Source organism: Mustela nigripes, chromosome 2 (assembly GCF_022355385.1).
Source record: "Mustela nigripes isolate SB6536 chromosome 2, MUSNIG.SB6536, whole genome shotgun sequence".
Taxonomy (NCBI): domain Eukaryota; kingdom Metazoa; phylum Chordata; class Mammalia; order Carnivora; family Mustelidae; genus Mustela; species Mustela nigripes.
In genome coordinates, this window is record NC_081558.1 from 160,780,310 (window position 1) to 160,803,525 (window position 23,216).

Consider the following 23,216-nt stretch of genomic DNA (forward strand, 5'->3'; position numbering starts at 1 on the left):
CTGTTTGTTCAACTGGACTACAAAGTCATCCAAGTAAAAGCCATGGTTGTATTTCATTATCTCCCTAATTTGTTATACAATTCCATAAATATATTAGGGACTCAGTAAATTCTTGTTGATTGATGGCAGGAATGGTTTTCTAGTCATTTCCATACCTTCAGCACATAGGTGGCTTTTGCTAATTCCCAGGACAGTTTCTGAGTACATAAATGAAGGAAAAGAATAGAATGCTACGTTAAGACATGACTTAATAAAGCTTAGGAAGAATTAGGATTAGCAGAAATGCTAAGTAATAAAAATGAACGAGTACTTCTCTGGAAGCTTCTAAAGAAGCTTCTAAAGATTAATTAGCCAAATGATGAAGGAGAAGTCATTTCACTTTTGGTCTCTAGTATTATTATACATAAAACTCAGGGCTTGGAATAGGTGATCTCTCTATGATTTTAGAAGAGGAAAAGGCAAGGAATGGAACATGAGTTCAAGTTTCTACTCAGGGCTAGTCAGGGATAGGTCCCCAGAAAGCCCATCCCCCAGTTAAAATATTTTAAAAAGGGGCACCTGGGTGGCTCAGTAGGTTAAGCCTCTGCCTTCAGCTCAGGTCATGATCTCAGGATCCTGGAATCTAGCCCCACATTGGGCTCTCTGCTCAGTAGGGAGCCTGCTTCCCTCCCCCACCTGCACCTGCCTACTTGTGATCTCTTTCTCTGTCAAACAAATAAATAAAATATTTTTTAAAAGAAGTTCTCTTAAAAAGAGAGAAAAAGGTTCATTCTAACAGATTTTTAAAATTCACTGCTAGAGTTGGTTATATATTATTTTATATAGAATTTTTCATATCTATATCTATTCATATCTATTATTTTATATAGAATTTTTCATATCCATATCCAAGTGGAATCAGCATGTAATTTTCTTATTCTTGTTGGGTTCTGGAATCAGTGTTAAATCAGCTTCATGAAGTGAGTTAGACTCAATATATTTGTCTTTTCCTAACAATTTCTTAAATTTATCAATATCTCTATATTTCCTCCAAACAGGACACTTTCCTCTTCTTTCTTCTTTCCTGGATTGTTATAAATAAGTTTTTTCTTTAAGGAGGGCACATATTGCATGGAGCACTGGGTGTGGTGCATAAACAATGAATCTTGGAACACTGAAAAAATAAAATTAAAGAAAAAGAAAGAAAGAAAGAAAGAAAGAAAGAAAGGGAGAAAGAAAGAAAAAGAAAGAAAGAACTTTTTTCTCTCTCTGTTGTTTAGTCCTGGTTTTCTCATGAACTTCTCCTCATTTCAAATATCAAATAGTGTTTTCCTGGTAAGATATTTTTCTAATTGAAATACTTAATGCAATTGTGTTTTCAGGTGGTCTTTGTTAAATCTTTTTGCTCCATTTTTGGGCTTAAAAAATTAGTTGCTATGTAGAAAATTACGTGTTCAATGTTTTCTTTTTTCCCTTCAGCTCCTCGAAAATATCACCTTATGTCTCCAGGTTACTGTTGAGAAGTTCAGTGTTGATATGACATTCCCTCCCATATGTAATGGGCTTTTACTTTTTAAAACCTTTGAGAGTTTTGTATTTATTCTTAGTGGCTATACATTTTACTATAATGTTTCCCACTGAGGAGTCCTATCATTTATTTTTGGTATCTTTGTCTTTTAAAACTGAGTCTTTAAGTACCCCCCTTTTTTTTTAATTTCCAGAAAATTCTCAAAAACATTTCTTAAGAGTTTTCCTCACCTATATTGATCTTTTTCCTTTCCTTCTAAGATTCCAATTACATGATTTTTATCCATATCACTTAACTTCTTCTGTGTTTACCATTTATTTGTGCCTATCTTTTTGAGAATGCCTTGTTTTGATATTCCAACTTATTAGCTTGTTCATTTTATCCATTCTACTCTCAATCTTTATTTCACTTTTTTAAAAAGATTTTGTTTATTTGTAGAGAGCAAGTTCATGTGCAGGAGCGGGGGGCGGGGGGGTCCGGGCAGGTAGGGCAGAAGAAGAGGGAGAAGCAGACTCCCCACTGAGCAGGGAGCCTGGCATGACTTGGGCTGGAACCCAGGACCTGGCGAGCAAGACCTGAGCCAAAAGCAGCCGTTTAACAGATGGAGCCACCCAGGCGCCCCATTATTTCATTTATTTTTTTATGTTCTATATCCCCAGTTGATTTTTCTTCATGATGGGTTATTGCTTCATGTTTCCGATATTTTCGCTTATCATTTTTAGTATACTTATTAGACTACTTTTAAATGATTCTTCTGTCTGGTCTATGGATTCTGCTTCTTGGGGTAACAGCAATCAGGTGTGTCTTTTGAAGGCAGATGGTACTTTTGTTCCTCAGGAGTCTTCTGGATGCTGCCCGTGAGTTGCCCTTAAGTAAATTGCTACCTTGATTACAAATACAAAGTTAGGAAAGGGGGAAAATGCCTCATGCCTCAGGCCCCAGTTTGGATTGCTTCTGGGGACTCTCAGGAGCTGGAAATACTGTGTTGAGGCAGGTGGTCTTTGGAATTACAAACTGGGCTCTGTTAACTCCTACCCCTCCAGTCCACCTCCTCCCCCTAGGCCTCAATTTTTGTTAACAGCCTCATCTCCAGGCTGTCATCATGCAAAGAGACTCAGAGGTGGGAGCCTGAGGCCGCTGGGGCGCTCACGCTGAGAGGAGGAAATGCCTGGGTGCCTGAAAGTCCAGTCAGTGTTATCCCAGGCTCCTCACTCACTGCCCTAGATTTGGTAGGCTACTTTGTTCCGGCTCTGAGCTGATTTCTGTTATTTTCCTGCCTCTACGTGTCTCTGGCACAGCAGCGGTAGCCCAGGGTGGTGCGGGGAACCGAAGAGGCAAAGCCTGGCAGCCCCCTTGTAAACCTATGTCCCCGCTCCCACTCTCAATCCCAGACAGGGACCTGACCACCTTCCATCTCTCTCCAGGAATTCCCTCCCAGTTTTATTTCAGTTTTTTGGTTTTCATCAACCTTCCTCTCTTGCTTTTGTGGCGACTTCGAGGTAAGTGTTCAGCTGCCATGTTCATGTGATGTCTTTCCAGTGGCTGTTACAGTCAACAGGGCTCCTACAGGACACATTAGCCCCTTTAGGAGACTCAGGCTCATTTCCTTTACTGATTCTTGTTTTGTTTTGTTTTGATAATATTTAAAGTCTTTAAAAATCTTATGCTGAATCCTAATATATAAAATAGAGAAGATCCATGATGCTCTTACTGAAGAAGGAATGGAGACCCAGGATTTTGCCTCCTATAAGCAGTGCTGCCCCCTCATGGGGATCCCATAGCAATCTCTATGGAAGCCTAGAACTGCAGAGAACACAGTTTGAAAGCCACACCCCAAACCATTAGAGGGTGACAATATCTACAGTTTCGTTTGTTTTTGTCTTTCCTTGTTAATTAACCATGCATTATATGGATATGACGCCTTATTTCTTTTCTTACTAAATGCATGACTTTTTTTTCTTGCTTCTGCTGGTAAGAAAGAATAAGATTAAGTTGGGTGGTCCCAAGGCTTATTAGCCTTCTTAATTTTTATATGGCTGACAGAATCTGTAGAACCTATCCCATCTTCGCTAAAGCTCAGCCTTAGGCAATATCCAACCGTTTTAGGGATTTAGATCCTCTAAATGAGTGTAAGGCAACAATCAACACGGGCCTCTAACTCCTGGCTTCTGAAAACACTGTATCAGTGTGGGCATCAGAGTCAGGGTCTCGCTGCTGGGGGAAGATTATTGGTTGGGAAGTGACAACTGCTCTTTCCTTCAACAATCACCCATCCATTTGATAAAACCACCCATCCAGCAAATACTTCGTGGGCATCCATATGCAAGCCCTTAAAAATTTGGGGTTTGGGTTCGCTCATTCCCATGTCCCCCCTCCCCTCACAAACTTCCCATCCCCCCACTCCCCTACCCCAACCCCTCCCCCACCCGCTGCTCAGATTCTAGCATCTTAAGCACAAGATAGGAAATTTGGCCCAGGGGATCAAAGAGCTTGTTCTTGAATTCATGGCTGTAGACTGTCAGAGTGGGCAACACTATCCCTAAACGCCCTAGACGTCTCCTGCCATTGCCAAGATAAACAACACAACCTTCTTAGGGCTTCCTCAAAGCTCCCACCTAACGGCTTCGCGGACTCCATTCCATCCTGCGGGCCCCGTGAGCGAATGAAAGCCAGCCCCGCCTGCCGAGACGCTGCCCCGAAGAACGAAGTTTACGTTTGAAGCCACAAGACTAATTTGTTTATTAGGTGTGTTCTAGTAAGTTGAGGAGGGGGCATTTTTTGGCAAATAAATAAATAAATAATCAGACAAAAGGTGACTTTGGGGCCAAGGAGGAGCTCAGGAAGAGGAGGCGGAGTCTTTGCATAGTTCTACATGAACGCAAGGTGGCAGCAGTGGGCAACGCGGGTTTGCAGCTGAAATGCGGCACTTGCAAAAACCTGGAACAGGAGGCTTCGAGAAAGAGAAGGTCAGAAGGTGACTAACTACTTCTTTATCACAGAGACTGTGGTGTGGAACATTCGTCCTCTCTCCTGGGAGGCTGGAGGCGGCATCTTACATGATCTGCCTGGGCATCCCGTAGCCGGTCATGCCTGCCTGGGAGGCTCCCTTGTTGCTGCCCATCTGCAGGCCAATTACGTTCTGTCCCTGGCGAAGCTGCTCCTCTGAAAATCCTCTCCGATTCTGCTGAGCTTTCCTGGGCAGAGGAAGTGAGGGGAATCAGGTCATTCTGACAGTCTTCAAACCCTTTCCAGGATATGCAGTTACAATGGCCCGGGGTTGGGGGGGGGGGCGGGGTGGTGGTGGTGTTGTCGTCACTGGCTAGAACACAAGATCACCAAATAGAATAGTAAGCCTTGTACTGAGCTACAGTACTGATAGCAACTATGCTCCTACTCTGGGCTATGCTCCTACCCTGGGCTATGGTCCTACCCTGGGCTATGGACCTACCCTGGGCTATGGTCCTACCCTGGCTATGGTCCTACCCTGGCTATGCTCCTACCCTGGGCTATGCTCCTACCCTGGCTGTGGTCCTATCATGAGCTACGTGCCTACTCCAGGTACGCTGCATGATACATGAGCTCTCTATTCCTTAGAACCCAGATGATCTTTTAGAATTTGCATGAAAGAATTAGGGGTACCTCCTTGAAGACTTCACTCTCAGATAACTTTCCTGTCACCCACTCTATCACAGTTACCTCAAGCCCTTGTGCAAATTACCAACAGCCCTTCTTACAAAGCAGGTCATTAATCCCAATCCACCTTTCCCTGTGTCGGTCCAAGTATTCATGCTCCCGTTTTAGAGCCACAGGATCTAGGAGTCAAGGAGGAAATGCTTCGTACTCTTCACCAGAGGTCAGCAAGCTTCAGTAAAGAGCCAGATAGTAGGTAATTTTGGCTTTGTGGGTCATACAAACCATGGTATGTCACTAACAAAGTGGGGACTAAAACCAGAGTTTCCACTGGCCAGTATCTAGGAGGTTTTTGGACCAGATTCATTTAAACTTGTACTTTTTTATAACTGTCTAGAAGAAGAAGGAGGGAGTAGGGAAATGAAGGATCAGTTATCTTCTACAAAGTGCTCTTTTGCCCTCATCACGCACTGAGCTACTGGGTTGAGCTTATGTTCGCTTGCTTCCCCCAACCCCTGAAAATAGCAACAACAGCCGCAAAATAAATCCTTTACTGACATGACCACATAAGACATTATCCAGACCAGGCCGCCCTTGAAAGTGAAAGTGACCATTATCAATAAGCTCACTGGGACAACAGGCACAAACCAGGACACATTCTCCCTTCATCGAGAGCAAGAATAAATGATAGATAATAGATAAATAGATAAATGAGTTGACTTGGGGCTTCTTAGATCATAATAAAACCAAGTTCAGAGCTCTGAGAAAAGCCAGCCAGTCCTACTCGGCCTCTTGAGAAAGAGCATGGCCCAAGCCCGAGGGTCCCAGTATCTAGCAGGAAACACTCAACCAAGTCTGCCCTGGGTGGGCTGTTGGCCTCATGGCAGCATGGGTCTTTCCTCACTCTCAGGAATCAGCTGGGGGACCAGGAGTGCTTGCCCCTAAGGACTTTATGTCTTAACAATCTCTGAGGCTTCAGATGCTCTCTCTGGTAGGATCTTCCTCTGCTGGGGATCAGCGGGGTACAAAGAGGCAGGAAGTGATACTCACCTGTGAAACCAGGATGGCTCTCCCCGATAACAGCCATCATCCTTAGTGACCGCGACACTGCCGAGAGCCATCAGGGTCCTCTGCACGGCTGCCATGTCCTTCCCTGCAAGCCAACAGAGAAATGAAGGCCAAGCCTGTGTCAGGGCTGAGGAATCTGGAAGGATGGGGCTGGCCCTCTAGAAAGGAAGTTCTGAAGGAGGCTGTCGGCAATCCCCATCCCAGGGAGGGGGACAGCAAACCCTTCTCCAAGCCCCGACGATAACTGTAGCAGAACTTCCCAGGAGGGATCAAAAAATCACCTTCCTACTCTCTGTGTGACCTGCCCAGTTTCTCATCCTTTCACAGTTGCCATATGAGTAAAACATTCCAAACTCCTCTCTGTTCAGACACAGGGAGGTCCCTGCCCTAGGCAGAGGCCCTCGCCTCTGTGGGTTCTAGAGGCTGTGGCAAGGGGAAAGCCTGTGGCTAGGCTTGCAAGCTGGTCCAAAGAAGAAGATTTTCCTCAGGACTGAAAGGGGCTGCGGGGAGGAAACTAGAAAGAAGTTGTTTTGGATGACTTAAATGCGCCAAACCCCACGTGGCTCCTCTCTTTCACCTTCTCTGGGTTAACCGGGTCTAAAGTCACCCACGTGCCTCCCATGGAGGACTCACTTGGCTCGGGCTGGAGACGCGCACGCGAAGGAAAGCCAAGCAACACAGAAAGCGCTCGATGTGACACAACCGAGAGGCCCTTTACTTTGTGCAGCCTGGAAGGACCTCAACGGAGATGATACATAGCTGGCTTGTGGAGCGTGTGTGTGTGTGTGTGAGAGAGAGAGAGAGAGAGAGAGAGATGTGTGTGTGTGTTGTCCCCCTTCACACAGTGGGAGAAGGAATACAGTTATCTGAGGAGCCCAGCGGCCCTGAACCCACAGAGAAGGCCACTGGCCCTATAAGTCCGCCTGTTCCTCCCGTCTTTCCACCTTTCCTCCCTTCCAGCTGACTGCCAGGCCCTGGACTGGGAAAGATGCTACCGTGCGGTCAGTGCCAACTGAGAACCAGATCTGTGGAGTGTGGAGAGCAAAGCTTAAGGCACAGGGTTAGTTAGAAAGGAGAGCAGCCTTCAGCAGGGCAGGTAGGGGGGGCGGGTCAAGCTATGAAAGCTTGTGATTTCTCTCTCTCCCTCTGTCAAATAAATAAAATACCTTTTTAAAAAAATTTTTTTTTTTTAAATTTGACACAGAGAGAGAGAGAGATCCCAAGTAGGCAGAGAGGCAGACAGAGAGGGGGGAGGAAGTAGGCTCTCTGCCTAGCAGAGAGCCTGATGCGGGACTCAATTCCAGGACCCTGAGATTATGACCTGAGCTGAAGGCAGAGGCTTAACCCACTGAACCACCAAATAACTAAAATCTTTAAAAGAAAAGAAAGAAAGAAATACTAGAAGGCCCTCCTTGGGAGCCCCTGGGGGGGCTCAGTTTGTGAAGCCTTTGATGTTCAGTCTCGGCTCAGGTCGAGATCTCAGGCTCCATGCAAGCAGCGAGTCTGCTTGAGATCCACTCCCTCTGCTCTCTCCTCCATTCATGCACTCACCCCCTCTCACTCTCAAATAAATAAATCTTTAAAAAAAAAAAAAAAAAAAAAGGCCCACTTTGCACTGAGTGAACCATCTGTGGTCTTTCCAGCCGGGCTGCTGCATCTCGGTCACCAGGGAATACAGAATTACAGGGGAGAGGCAGACAGAGAGCAAGACCGGAGTAAAACTCTCATGAAACAAACCATTAAGGCCCACAGAGGAGGCTCCATTCAGGATGTGCATCTATTCCACGAGGAGAGACAGCAGATCCTCCTTCCCTCGCTTTTCTTCTCCACCCCATTAACCACAGGGCGATTTCCGGGATTCTGAGGCCGGGGCGGTTGGCAGACAGCTGCCGGAGGCAGAGCTGTCAGAGGAGAGTCCCCGGGTGCAAGGAGCGGCTGGAGGTGGGGGTGGGGAGGTGAGGTCAGAGCATGTGGCAGCAGATGGGCGGAGGAGGGCACGGGGAACAGTGAGACATGAGAGCAAGCCCGGAGGTGGTTATGAGAGTGACTTCTCTCCACAGATAAAAAGCTTTTCTCTAGTCATCACTGTGTAATGCGATCCTTTTTTTTGACTAGAGCTGTAGTGATAATATTCTGAAGCATCACTCTGGAAAGAGATAGGGAGAGGGTCTGCTTTTTAAATAGCGAGCCAGTGAAGCGAGCCTAGAACAATGATTAAACACAGGGAGATTCAGGAAGGTTAGTTCCTGAAGCACTTAGCTCGGCTCTGTACAAGGAGCACACAGGATGTCTGTTCCTGCTGGATGGAAAGAGCAGGTCTGCTGGGCCCTGGCGCTGGGGCACTGTGCAGCCTGACACCCAGCAAGTCAGCCACAGATACGACCCCGCGGCCACGGGCACAGCCGCGAGCGGTGTTAGTCCACACACCCAGCCCCCTTCCCGAGTCACTAGCTGGTGTGCATACCGCATGGACCCAGGCAGGAAAGAGGGAAAAATGTTGGGGGCAACGGTAAGACATCCAGTAGCCCACCCCCCCTCACCCTGGAGAGTGGCAGAGGGAGCAACGACATGAATGGGGCAGAAGAAGCTAGAGAAGGAGTTCTGCATTTGACAGGGACACGCTGGAGAAGTTTTTCTTTTTCTTTCTTTCTTTCTTTTTTTAGTTTGACAGAGATTACAAGTAGGCAGAGAGGCAGGCAGAGAAGGAGAGGGGGAGGCAGACTCCCCACTGAACAGAGAGTCCGATGCGGGGCTCAATCCCAGGACCCTGAGATCATGACCTGAGTCGAAGGCAGAGGTTTTAACCCACTGAGCCACCCAGGTGCCCTGGAGAAGTTTTTCTCAAGAAAGTTCCCAAAGAGAGAGATTTGCTATAAATTATTATACATGACATCAACCCAATGGAATGGATATTATTGCCTCCGGCGTAGGGATGGGAAACCTAATTCAGGGAGGTTAGTGAACATGCCCAGTCACTCAGCAAGTAAACCAGAGCCTGACTCTGGCTCAGGTGTCAGAATGCAAAGTCCGCAAACAGTCCACCAGGCCACCATCTCCCATGGGTCCCCATCACAGGCTGGTTGGGGTGCCACGTTCCTCGGTGATCAGAGATGATCTGAAGGGGTGGCAGTGGCTGCTTCAGTGCCAAGGCTAGAGGGAATGCACAGGGGGACAAAACTGGGTCACAGTCCTTGGTCCCTATTAGCGCAAGGGTACCGACCCTTGGTAAAGTCTTTCAGTGTTTTTGTCTGGAACAATTTCTCCAGGTCTCAACTCAAATAAGGTTATAGCAAGAGGAAGAGTTGGCGGGGGTAGAGTCCCCCATCAGCGTGCCAGTCAAGTTCCTCATTGCCAAGATTCTAAGTAACACTATGAACAGAAATCTGCCTCTCTACCTTGTCTAGCTGGCTTTTCTGACGTGTCTGGTTGGCTTTCTAACAGACATTCCTTATGAGAAGCTCCAGCATTCTCGGATTGGTGGAATGGCCTGAGGGTCTTTTTCTAGCCTCCTGTCTCTTATCAGTTCAGAATTCCAGATCCCATGCTGCTGGAGAGAAGGGGCCATTTGCAAAGACTTTCTGTAACTTGGGGTCACATACTCAATGTCTTAGAGGAACAACGAGGTCAAGGAACATCTGTGAATCTTGTCACCACCTGCCTAGAACATGACACTTCAGGAGTTTTTCCAAGCCTCTTGGACTACTTATGAGATGCTGTAGGGGAGATCTCCTCAAAAATATGAATTTTGACATCACTCCCCTGAGAGATGGGAAATTCGGCAGGCATGGGGTGGAAGCTCTGGAATTTCATATTTTTAATCATCTCCCTAGGCAGTGTATACCATCGGGTAAGTTTGAGAAACATGATGACTCTCAAACTAGACTGTTCTTAACAGTTCAGATTCTAGAACGATCTCCTGGGATGATTCTGATATAGCCATATGGATAGGCAACCCTGCCCTGGCACTTTGGTTTTCCTTTTTTTTTTTTTAAGATATTATTTTTTATTTATTTGACAGAGAGAGAGAGAGAGAGATCACAAGTAGGCAGAGTGAGAGGGGAAGCAGGCTCCCTGCTGAGCAGAGACCCTGATGCAGGACTCGATCCCAGGACCCTGAGATCATGACCTGAGCTGAAGGCAGAGGCTTAACCCACTGAGCCACCCAGGCGCCCTAGTTTTCCGGTTTTTAAAAAACATTGTCATGTCTGGCACATGGTAAGTTACTATGTAACATTCCTTAAGCAATAACTCCTCCTTCAGGGCCATCTTCCACAAAATCAAATGGTAAAGTCAATAATTATAAGGGCTCTGATCGAAGTCGGGAGCCAGCTCAGAATCCTGGCACCACGCAATCTCTTTGCTCCCTGAGAGCTACCAAAGATATTTGGCAAGACAACTTAAAAACCACTGCTGAAGGCTTTTCTTCCAAGAAAAAAAAGAACGGTCTTAAAAGTGCTGGGGATTTTCTAGATGCTGAGTCCTTGGTGGTGACCTAAAAATGAGACCACTGGTCATTAAAAGGGGAAGTGACACAGGGAGTAGGAGGCACCAGGTCCACGAACATCTCAGCGTTTTTTTTTTGTTTGTTTGTTTAAAGATTTTTATCTATTTATTTGATAGACAGAGAGAGATCACAAGTAGGCAGAAGGCAGGCAGAGAGAGAGGGGGAAGCAGGCTCCCCGCTGAGCAGAGAGCCCGATGTGGGGCTCGATCCCAGGACCCTGAGATCATGACCTGAGCTGAAGGTAAAGGCTTAAACCACTGAGCCACCCAGGCGCCCCACATCTCAGCGTTTTGATCTGGCAACGAGGACTCTTCTAGCCTCCTCTTGTGGGAGGGGCTGATATGAGAGCTGGAATTGTGGAAAATGAGACAGTGGTGCAGCACAGTAGCCTCCCTCATCTCAGCTGGCCAGCCTCTCCTCAGAGAGTCTCCACATCTGGGTGTGCCCTTTCTCCTGCCTTATCACAAAATGTGTTTCCCCAGGTGTGGTCTTGCCCTCCTGACTATGAAATGATAACCTCTGAGGGCCAGGGCCAAGGGTGCTGTATTGTCAGGTCCCTGCCCACCCCCAACTGGGATTTTTTTTTTTTTTTAACCCAGTGTGGGGCTTGAACTCGAGACCCTGAGATAAAGACCTAAGCTGAGATCAAGACCTGAGCTGAGATCAAGAGTTGGATGCTGGGGCACCTGGGTAGCTCAGTGGTTAAACCCTCTGCCTTCAGCTCAGGTCATGATCTCAGGGTCCTAGGATCAAGTCCCACATCGGGCTCAAGCCTGCTTCCCCCTCTCTCTCTCAGCCTGCCTCTCTGCCGATTTGTGATCTTTATCTGTCAAATAAATAAATAAAATCTTAAAAAAAAAAAAAAAGAGTTGGATGCTTAACTGAACCACCCAGGCGTCCCATCATCAGTGATACTTAAACAAGGATTTTTTCTCTCTTGAATTTTGTTTATTACTTTCATGATATCTTATGTATGTCTTTGGGAAGAAAAATAATTGGAAGGGTGAAAGAGAAATAAAAATGACCAGAGAAAGGTCATTTGGATGGATGAAATCAGATTGGACATTCTACTTTCAATACTGAAAGATTTTTTTACAGTTTATAGTCCAAACTCTTTACTTCAGAGCTACTTCCATTTTTTTTTCTTTTCTTTTCTTTTTTTTTTTTATTTTTAATTTTGTTATTCCTGGAATCTTTGTTATTCCTGAAATACTGACCTTTTTCATCTTTCTGGAGCCATTTCTTATTTCCCTGAGTAATAACTTAGGCATGACCCCAGTTCTCTACTCAAGGTAGAGGTCAAAGGAGAAATGTCAGAGAACAGAATGGGCCTGCTCTGTGAGTTTTATACATTTTTGTTGCTTGCCTTCCTGGGGACACCCTGTCAGGCGGTGGTTCTCAAAGTGGGGTTCCCAGGCCAGCAGAAATAGCATCACCTATGAATTGGTATGAAATCCAAATTCCTGGGTCTTACCCCAGATTTAATGCCTCAGAAATTCTGGGGCTGTGTTTTCCTAAGCCTGCCAGGTGATTCTGATGGGCCCCGGAGGCTGGGAACCACTGCTGAAGGAAAACCCTGCCAAACAGGATCACGAGCGGCGCTTGTGGGAGCGGCGCTGGCGGCTGTTCCGACGGAAAAGGAAGCTGCTTGCAACAGGCATGTGGGATGACTCGGGTCACTACAGGTACCTCATAAGATCCCAAAATGTCTCTCAAGTTTGGTGAAATCTCATAGCTCTTGCTGTGAAGGAATGACACACACAGCAGCACCTCCCCGGGGAGTATATGTGGACATTCCAGGCAGTCCTACCCCCAATATACACCACACTCCTCCCTAACTCCTTGTCAGCATGGAAGGGGAACAGGGAGCCAGGGCAGAACCACACATCCAGGACCCTTGTCAGTAGGACAGCTGAGAAAAGTCATCAGACTGCATTGATCTTTGAGTCTTGCCTGCTCGGGCATTCTAGAATTCTCCCTGCCTAAGGCTTGCTCACCCTGTGGTGATGCCAAGAAACCAAAAGGTTAGTTGCTAGTGGGCTTGTAATAGGGGAAGGAAGCCAACATGTATTGGGTGTCTATTAGCCAGGCATTGTGCTAGGCATTTTACACATTTAGTCCTTACAAGAAGACACTAGACCTACTTACAGAGAAGGAAACTGAGACTCTCAGAAGCGAAGCACTTAAACAAGTTGACAAAGCTGGGATGTAGAAGTAGTTTCAACCCATCTGCCTGACTCCAAACCCATGCTCTTTCCACAAAGATCTCTGGGGTCTTGGGGCACCTGGGTGGCTCAGTGGATTAAAGCCTCTGCCTTCGGCTCAGGTCATGATCCCAGGGTCCTGGGATTGAGCCCCGCATTGGGCTCTCTGCTTAGCAAGGAGCCTGCTTTCCTCTCTCTCTCTGCCTGCCTCTCTGCCTACTTGTGATCTCTGTCTGTCAAATAAATAAATAAAATCTTTAAAAAAAAAAAAAAAGATCTCTGGGGTCTGGAATTGGCAAAGCCACATACTGCATGGAAAGACATCAGGAGAGTAATGACCACGAGATGGAAAAAAGACAAAAAGGAGACGTGCAAAGCCAGCTCCTCCGTGATGGAGAATGGCCGATGCAGTGAAGACACCACCGATGACAGAGAGAAAATGTCATCCAGGCAACCCCACCAAGCTTCTGCCTGAAACCATTCCCGAACCATCTGTTCCAAGACAGAACATGCGCCTTTCTAGCCTTGCTCCTCCCGCCCTCATTGTCCATTTCTCCTACAAAAGAACAGGCCAATGACAACAGTATTTTCTTTCTTTTTTTTTTAAGTTTTTTTTTTTTTTTTTTTTTTAATTTGACAGAGAGATCACCAGTAGGCAGAGAGGCAGGCAGAGAGAGGGAAGCAGCCTCCCCGCTGAGCAGAGAGCCTGATGCGGGACTCGATCCCATGACCCTGGGATCATGACCTGAGCCGAAGGCAGAGGCTTTAACCCACTGAGCCACCCAGGCACCCTGACAACAGTCATTTTCACACTGCCACCATACATTATGTTCAACGATCACCAGCCACTATGCTAAGTACTTTATAATGCATCACCCCATTCCATACTCATGTCAACCCTGTGAAATAGACACTATTACCCCATTTTACAGCTGAGAAAGTCGAAGCTTGGAAAAGTTCACTGAGAGGTGGTGGAGTTGAGATGTGAATGAGGCAGTCTAATTTCTGACTCAGAAATCTGTATTCTACCAGCTTCCAGGGTAAGTTTCCTTTGAGTCTTTCTGCCCAGCACATTCCCTAGCTCTCACATGTTCTCTCTCATTCTCTCTCTGTCTCTGTCTCTCTCACACACCTCCTTTTCCTGCTCCTCCCTTTTCTCCTTCTCACTTTCCCTCCACAGGAAAACACTGACGTTGCTCTCCTGAGTCATGGGCAGCTAAGACACCCCTTCCGGGTGCCCGTGGCAAATCCGGAACCTGCCAGGCATTGACCTTCCATCATCCAAGAGAACGACTTCTCCCGTCCTCTAAGCGGCCCTCAGCCCTCGCTTCTTCCCCAGCCCTGAAAGGGATGGCTCACCCCCAGCTTCCTCCCAGGGGAACCTTAGTAGCTTTGTCTCTAATATCCCTGTGCTTGGGTTGTTTTCTGGGCCATTCAGCCTTGGGGTCCTTTTCAAAGCCCTGAACCTTTTATTCTGGTAGCTCCCAAGTCCATTTCAAACATTCGACTGTGCCTCTAAAAGGGGTTCCAGGACAATGGGTCCATCTGGGGCCCCTGCCTCTCTAAAAAACAGAACCCCAAATGAGAAGGCACTTGGCAAGCCTGGGCTCCTGCGGCTTTATTCATCTACAACATCAGAGCCCATGGAGTCACTGGGTGGCCAAGTGCAACAGACGGGGAGCAGGAGGCAGAGGAGGAAAAGAAGTCCCCTGGTGAAGAGCGCTGGACTGGCGGCAGCCACAGCCACCACAGCCACAGGGCATGGAATCAGGGGTGAATAGCAATAAACTGAAAACCACCAGCAGAATGCTGGGAAAATGTGGCAGGGAGCTAAGCAAACGGCTAATTCAATAGCTGTATATATAAACATGCACACCCTCGTAGGCACGCAGACATATGCCAGCCCTCCGGTTGCTCCTGCCCAAACATGAGCCACAGCAGGCCCAGGCAGAAAGGACCCAGTCTCATCCCTCGGTCCACTCTGCTGACCGACGAGTCTCACCCTGGCTTTTCTCGAGGCAGCTCTGCCCCTCCCTTCTCTGCCCAGAGCCACCTGCCTTGCCACCCCTCGCCCAATGGTACAGTAACCAGCCCTGGCCAGAGCCTCTGTCAGTGATCCTGAACATCCCCTATAATGCTTAGGACTCTTCCTGAACCTCAGTCCTCAGTGCCCCATGGAGGGGGCTGCCAGAGGCCATTTGGACACCCCTAAGCATCCACTTTCCTTTGTCAGCCATGCCTACCTACATACCAGCTACATACCAGATCAGCTACAACACCTCAGAGGGAGTCCCCTTCTTTGGCTCTTGAGGTCCATACATTTTCCCCCCAGGGATGAGACCCCTGAGTGTCTGCCTCATCTCCTGTTTTCTAGCAGCATTAACCTGGCCTGGAGGCCGCCTGTCCACTACCCTACCTTCGGCTGCCACAGTCAGTCTCCCTCTTGCTTCTCGGCCTCCCTTTCCCTTCAGAAGTATGAACATACAGGGCTGGGGCCGGCAGTGTAGACCGCCCCCTGCTTTTGTACTCAGGGATCCAGTGCTCCCTCGAACCTTCTCTTCACTGCCAGCCCCTCCTGGAGGTAAAGTTTCCCTGCGTGGTCTTGGATAAATGTGCAAAGGCAAGCAAGACAGCCTCAGTCACGTAAAGACAGTGACGCACACTTGGGGTCCCCGTCTCCCACAGACCTCCCACTTTCTTCCTCTTCCTACATACTTTCTGTACCTGGGGGGCTCACTCTTCTATTCACAAGAACTGCCTAGTGCGGGGGCTCCATCCTTCTGTCCCACAGACCCCTGACTCCACCTGCTCATGTCCATCTTCCTCAATCACTGCTGGGACTCAACAACCTGCTCCTGGTGCAGGTGAAGGAGACAGAGACGGTCAGAGCATGGCATGGCTTGCGGGTTGAGGCCCTATCCTCCCAGCACCAGAGAGACCAGCTTTGAGTCCCTGCTCTGCTGCTAGTTCCTGGCCATATGGTGGAACAAGTAATTACAGGCAAGCTTCAGCATCGTCTTCTAGGAAATGGGAAAATTAACAACACCCCATAGAATTGTAGGAGGACTGATTGGCAATACACAGTAAAGGCCTTGCACCTGCTTCCTGCATGGGAATCTGTCCACAGGCACCACTATCTTTATTGCTGGGAAAATCATCCTCATTTTGATCTAAAGAGCAGAAACCAAGCCTCACCTGTGACATCCATGAGGACGTGGAGGTGAGCATTCCCAAAGTCCCACTCCAGTCCCAAAGGACCGGATATCTGAGTTCCTCCATAATGGCAAACACAGGTAACCTGATGGGGGTCTTGGGATTCTAATAACTGGATTGTGAAAGAGACAGGAAATACCACTGCACTGGGTGTCCTATGGGTAGAACCACTGATAACACCTAGGGCCAGCGAGCACAAGGCTCTGTACCTCCAGAGCCTGGCTGGCTTCGCATGGGACAGTTGCACGGAGGGGCACACACATTTGGGCTCAAGGGGGACACGAGGCCCTATAACCATGGGTCTCAAATTCTCAGACACTGTCTCCAGTCACAACATTTTCCCTGATAACGGTGGTTGGTTAAATATGTCCAGAAATGGGATTTGATTTTTATTCCTCATAAGACTCCTTCAGTCAAGTCACAAATGTGAAAGAAAGAATCATGTGTCATACTTCCTGAGCAGAATATATATCTGGAAGGTGAGTCCCGAAGCCCTCTGACAACAGTTTAGTAAAAGGTCGGGGTGCTCTTGCTTTCTCAGACTGAATGACACAACTGCGCCTGGTGGCTTTGTCTGGAAGCCTGCCGCTGGTGAGTCAGAAGCATGCTTACCACCCCCCTTCTCTTCCAGGAGCTACTATTTGTTCTGCAAGAGTACGTTGTGGGAGGGGTCACAGGAACAAACGGCATCCACGTCACCATTTTAGCCCTAGTTTGCTGAGGTCCCTGCCATGTCCTCCGGGTGTGTATTCCCTCAGAGGAGGGGACTCTTTTCAATAGATCATCACAAAGCGGTAGGCTAACAGTGCCCCTGGGTCCCCAAAGTGAATAACCCCACCCCCCCATGCTCCCAGCCACAGGGGCACACACAGGCCTAGGGAAGAACACTGGGAGCAGGTTTCACAAAGAGAAGGACAAAGTAGAGGGGGAGGGGGGACAATCCCAAAGGCCCAAGGGCTGTTTACCTTCCCACAGATCCACCGTCTGAAAAATGTCCGTGGTCCTGACGCCATAGATCTCTGCAGCTTTTAGGAACTGGGAGATTTGCTCCATCTGCTTAAAAGCCATCTTTGACTCAGAGATCTTGGGAATGGGCTCCTGTCCTGGTGGGTATAGACTGTTTATCAGCTTGCACAGGACCTGAAAGGAGAAAGGAGAGACAAAATCAGGGTTTCCTTTTGTACATATCCCATCACCAACGCAAGTGAATCCAGGCCCTACAGGGCGCAGCTTAGAGGTTTGGGCTGGAGCAAGTCTTGCACCCTAGGAAGGCACTGGCTCAGGGCTGGGTGGCTGAGTTCCCACGCCAAATCCCAAAGACCCAGGCGGCCTCACTCCCTGAGCTGCTCCAGACTCTAGCAGGTCCTGCAGCCTAGGAATCCCCTTCCCTCCTCGCTCCTCCCCTCCTTCCTCTGGAGGAGGGAAAGAATGTTTACAAAATAGGGAAAAATGTGTGGTGATGAGACCGTGATTGCAGACTTTCAAGGGAGGGAGGGGAGGTCAAATAATAAAATCTAATACTATGTCTTCTATCAAAAGGCAGATCAGAATCAGGCTTCAATAATTCATCCTGTATGTGCCAACGATGTATAAAATAACCGAACCGGGTACCATCCTCCTAGTTACCCCTAACCCAAGTCCTGGGCAACCGGCAGAAGCGGGGAGCAGCTGTTACGTAACAGTAAATCACAGCCTGCAGGGAAAAGCGGGGCTTGTGGGAATCAGCACTCCCCAGCCCCCAAACACACCAGAGCCTCTGATCAGAAAAGCAGTTTTCAAATAAGGATTCCCTTCAGTCTCTTGAGAACCCATGCATTCAACAGACATTCGGGGCTCCCAGAGCAGCAGGGCTCCCAGGCAGAAGGAAGGATGGGAAGGTGTTTAGTCTCCCTGACCCCTTCCTTTGTTGTACTTTGTAACTAACCCATTTCCTGGGCGGGGAGGGGAAATAACCCTCCAAGAGCTGAGGGACGGAAAAGCTGGAGACAGGGAAGGGAAATCCTTATCTCTAGTCCCACTGGAAAAAGCAAAAAGGCTTCTAATTTGGCAACAACTCCAAAGGAAGCTGCCCTGTATCCGGTGGGCGCAGAATCCTCTAAGCCAGCTAGGGGAACTGTGCGGGAGCCCGGCTCCTCAACCCTGAGGAATAAAGGCATGCCCGTACCCACCCCGGGAGACCAGAGATTGGCAGCCGCAGCCCCTCCCGCAGCCTCGCCTGGGAAGAGAAAGCCCTGGAGGGCTATCCCAGCCCACTGCCCCGGCAAGCCAGACCGCTGCGGCCTTACCGTCCCGTCCATTAACCATTGCTGAAAATGGGCCCGGCCGGGGGGCGGGTGCTCTATGTCCTCGGCGCACTGCAGGATGATCCAGTCCACCAGCTTGTTCTCCAGGTCCGCGTCGTACTTCTGCTCGATCTTCTCCTGCACCTCTCGGCTTAAGCCGTAGCTCGGGCCCCGGTTAGCCATCTCTGGAAGACAAGAGAGGACACGCGCGGCATCCACACAATAGCAGCGGCGGCCCCGGGCTCCCTGCGAGCGGGGCTGGGACGCGCGGGGCTGGGCGGTCTGGCCCAGCGGCAGCGGGAGCGGGCAGAAAAGCCGGGCGGGGTTTAAATCGAGGAGCCAATGAAGCCGCTGGGGTTTCACCTACCGACGCGAAAGAACAGCGCAGCCACGCGCCGGTGACTCTAGAATAAAGCCCCTGCTGGTCCAGGGGCGCCGGAACGCCCCTGTCGGTCCCGCCTATCGATGGGACGAGATGAGATGAGATGAGATGAGATGATGCGCTCGGACTCACAGTCGAGGCCGAGCCCCCCACCCCCGCCGGCAGCCGCGGGGTGGGGGTGAGGGGGAGCGCTGGGTGGTGGTCGTGACTCCCCCTCTCCAGAAGCGCTTTGCAGAGACCCTGGGATGGGAGAGCGCAGGTCATTAACAGGCAGGAAGGCAGCCCGCCTGGACGTTCAGCGTCTGCTGCTGCGTGGCGCCTGGAAGAAGGGGGCACTGATTCGATTTTCTCCTGGCTGAGGAGGGTCAGGCCCGGGCCGTTGCTAAGAGCCGGGCAAAAAGCCCCGACCCTCTCCTGTGTTACTCAAGCCCGCCCGCCTCCCTCCCGCTGAGAGACGCACAATTCTTTCCCCTCCTCTGGGGGAGACGGGCCGATTGTCTACACCCGACCAGCACACAGCTGCGGGGGGCCTGGGGCCTGGGGGAGGGTCCATTTTGTCAGCTGTCCATCTGTCGGGATTGCCAAACCACTTTCCCTGTGCCCTGAGGTAACAGTTGTCGGGCTGGACCGGAGGGAGGGGCGGAGAGCCGCAACCATTCACTTGTGAAGCTGCCAGCCAGATTCCATCCAGAAACTTCCATCCTTGTGCGAAACTGTGGTGTCTCAGTTTGACTTATCCAAAGAATGCACCTTTTTAATGCTGTTTTTAATCGAAAGATACTAGGAGCATGTTTCATCAATTAAACAGAGCTCAATGTCAATGTGCTAAGAGACTCCTGGAGTGAAAGGTGTTGATAAAGTGTGAGCATTTCGTCTGTCTATTGTAGTTAAGGACCTGGCAGGCCCCACTGGCATGCTACCCACCGCCACCCCCTCCCCCGGGACTGAGTATTGGGTCAAACAATACCTCGGGACAAATCAACTTAGACCCAGGTTGGCCTGAAAAAAAAATTTTTTTTAAGATTTTATTTATTTATTTGGCAAACAGAGATCACAAGTAGGCAGAGAGGCAGGCAGAGAGAGGGAGCAGAGAACCCAATGCGGGGCTCAGTCCCAGGACCCTGAGATCATGACCTGAGCAGAAGGCAGAGGCTTAACCCACTGAGCCACCCAGGCGCCCCTGAAACTTTTATAACTGACAAAGAGCTGGGCAATCAGATTTCCGAGACTGTAAAGCACTTAGGCGGGTAAGGTCTCATTGGCGTTATGTAGGTCTATGGGTACTTTTCATGAGAAAATCACCCCAAAATATGTTCTTTTGGTTCGTTCAGCAAATATTTTTTGAGTGCTTAATTGTGCCAAGTACTGCACTGGAAAGGAATCAAATAGAGCTCTTCCCCCTGGAACGGTTTGCTCAGTTGACTCAGGCGTATTAGAGAAAGCAATTCTGGTACATGCAAAGATAATCTCGGTCCCAGTGCAAAACTGGTTGGAAGCTCGGCAGGGAATGACTCCTTAAATAGTACAGGTATTGAGAGAACTCTCCTGCCGGCTGGGGCCTGGACTAGTGGAAATGCAATCACTTGGTAGACATGGGGGCTGTCTGCCTGGGAGAAGACTTCGTGGTCAGTAGCTGAAGGCGTAGAGAGAGAACTCGGAGACACACAGGGTTGTAAGAGAGCCTGCTTTTAGAAGAGCACTGGGTTTAGCAAAAGGCACAGAAATGACAGACTAATGCAGATCTTGGTGCTGCATGCAATCTTCAGTTGAAGAAGCTCTGAAGACAACAAAAGTGTCTCTGTAGACTTGGGGGTTGGGGAAGAGTTTAGAGCAGGGAAATTTTCAGCAGAATTTCGGGAGTCACTGAGTTGTGTCTTGGGTGGAAGCAGTGAGGTCAGTTCCAACTTGCCATTAAAGGAACAGAGGCCCAAACAGAAGGCATGTCACTTTCTCTGTGGCTGGAATTGCTTGAAGGAAGAGGTTGGTTTGTTGTATAAAACTAGAAATAGTTCTAAAAGATGTACATGTACAGTTACCTTCTTTCCTCTTCTTCCTTCTTCCCTTTCTTCCTCTCTTCCCTTCTTTTTTCTTTCCTCCTTTCCTTCTTTCCTTCCAGGTAATTTATACCCAAAGATTTCCTTCCATCGTGACAAAACAGATGGGGGTGCTTTAAGCAAATGATTGAGCTCATAGTTCTGGAGAGGATACAGTGGCAAAGAATGGGGTTAGGTTAGAAGTGTCCCGCAATCTACCAAAAGTCTTTAGAAAAAAAAAAAAAATGTTTGATCCCTGAGGGAAATTGGCTCAGCTCTACATTTACTGAGGTCTACTAGCGTTAGAACTAATTTTCTCGACAGCTTTTTAAAAGGGCCTATGTATCTGAGTACAAAAATGCATGGGACATGGCAACTAGGTCTAGTAGCAAAGTTAAACTTGCAAACAATAAATGCCAGCAAGGTGTCATGCTAAAAATATGCACAAGGTACTGAGGTACAGTGATAGCTAGAAGAAGGGGGTAGGGATTGGGGAACAGGTTTCTAAACGAGATGACTTTAAGCCTCAAAAGATGAGTGGGTGTTTATCAGGTGAAAGGGGTAAGGTGTTACCAGGTGGATGGGGTGAAGCGGGAGGGATTGGGAATGTCAGGAACATGGCAGGCAAAGGCAGCTTCGTTAGGCAGGTGAAAATGTTCCAGTATCAATGGAGCCTAGGATCAAAGAGAAGAGACATACAGGTAGAAAACTAAGGCGTGGCTGGCATGGAGGCTCTAGACCATAAAGGAGTCTGCTTGCAAGGGCCCATGGTTAAATTTTCAGGAGCTGGGAAACCCAGTTGTCACTTAGCCATTATAAGCAATTAAATTATTTAAACTTAATTACAAATGTTAAATACTCAAAATAGATTACTTCCTAATTTATTTTGCTATGTTTTACTATTACATGTACTTTTGAGAATATTATTATGTTTGCTGTCTCTTTACAGAGTATTTACTGTATAATGGTGTGTTCCTAGCCATTTCTGCCCAACTTGGTTGAGTTCAGTGACATCACCGTGATAGCTTCAAACCAGTCATTAAAGAAATATTTATGCCATGGATGTTGGCAAATTTATAAATCAGGGTGCTTTTATTCATTTTTTCTGGAACGCTGGCTGTTCAATATTTACTGGCTTTGCCTGCCACTGGACTTACGCAAAAGAATCCTGTGTTGTTTTATTAGGGAAAGAGAATCATCCTGTTGATGTATGTGAAGGAAAAGGAGATGACTGGAGTGCCTCCAAATTTGACTGGTATAACGTGTTAATGGTGCCATTTATTGTAAGGGGACTCATTTGGGAGGTACATATAGGGGAAAGGTAACAGAGTTTGTACTTCCTACATCTGGGAGGCCCATGATCCATCCCAGTTCATTAGATAGCTGGTTTAATGGGTCTGGAGCTCAAGAGGAAAGTCTGGAATGGAGGAATGGACTTGAATCACCTGCATGCAAGGAGCTGTTAAAATAGGAATGTGTCGGGGCACCTAGGTGGCTCAGTTGGTTAAGCCCCTGATTTCGGCTCAGGTCATGATCTCAGTCAGGGTTGTGAGATCAGGCTCTGCACTCAGCAGGGTGTCTGCTTGAGATCCTCTCTCTCCCTCTGCCCCTCAAAAAACTAGGAGCATCAGTGTGGTTGTTTAGGGTAAGTACCCAGAGAAGAAGGCGAAGGTCAGAATTCCCCAGAACGTTAATGTTAATGCAGTGGGTAAGGAGGAGAAATGAGCAAAGAGCTATCAGGGCATGGTCAGAGATGCCTGGGGGGCGAGCGTGTTAAAACAAAGCTCTTGACCTCAGGGAGATTGGTACATACATGGGAATAGTAAAGCACTTAGGTTCTTTTTTTTTTTTTCTCTTTTAAAAAGATTTTATTAATTTTTTGAAAGAGAGAACAGCATGAGAGAGAGAGAGAGAGAGAGAGAGAGAGAGAGCATGAGCTGGGGAGGGGATGAGGGAGAAGCAGACTCCCGTCTGTGCAGGGAGCCCGATGCGGGACTTGATCCCAGGACCCTGGGATCATGACCCAAGCGGAAGGTACACACTTAACCAACTGAGCCACCCAGGTGCCCTGTAAAGCACTTAAGTTCTATCAAAAAGAGAATAGAATGCTGTTCTTGAGAGTGCAGAGGACCCGATGACAAACCTGTTAGAAACAGAGGGTTGGGAACAAGTTGGGAAAGGCTTTCACTGGGCAACTGACACTTGACCTTTTTATTTCTTTTTGTAGTAGAAGAGAGTTTTTCTGTCAGCAAAACCCTGAAAGCCCAAGAAAAGGGAGAGTCCAAATGTTTGGAAGGATAATTTCCTCAAAAGACACAATTGGTTAAAAAAGAAAAATTGATTGCATTTTACTAGGTATATTCTCTAAATGTACAAAAGCATCCATTTTTTTT

The 23,216-nt window shown here is 48.1% G+C and overlaps 1 protein-coding gene across 1 annotated transcript; it reads right to left on the bottom strand.

Moving 5' to 3' along the window:
• Window positions 1-4,221: 4,221 nt before the first annotated feature.
• TAGLN3 (transgelin 3) lies at window positions 4,222-18,751 on the bottom strand. Its single transcript, XM_059391986.1, has 4 exons — window positions 18,412-18,751; window positions 17,092-17,266; window positions 6,188-6,290; window positions 4,222-4,701 (listed from the first exon to the last, which is right to left on the bottom strand). Exons 1-4 carry the CDS (start codon window positions 18,589-18,591, stop codon window positions 4,560-4,562), a joined length of 600 nt encoding a protein of 199 aa, XP_059247969.1. The 5' UTR covers window positions 18,592-18,751; the 3' UTR covers window positions 4,222-4,559.
• Between the last annotated feature and the right edge of the window lie 4,465 nt (window positions 18,752-23,216).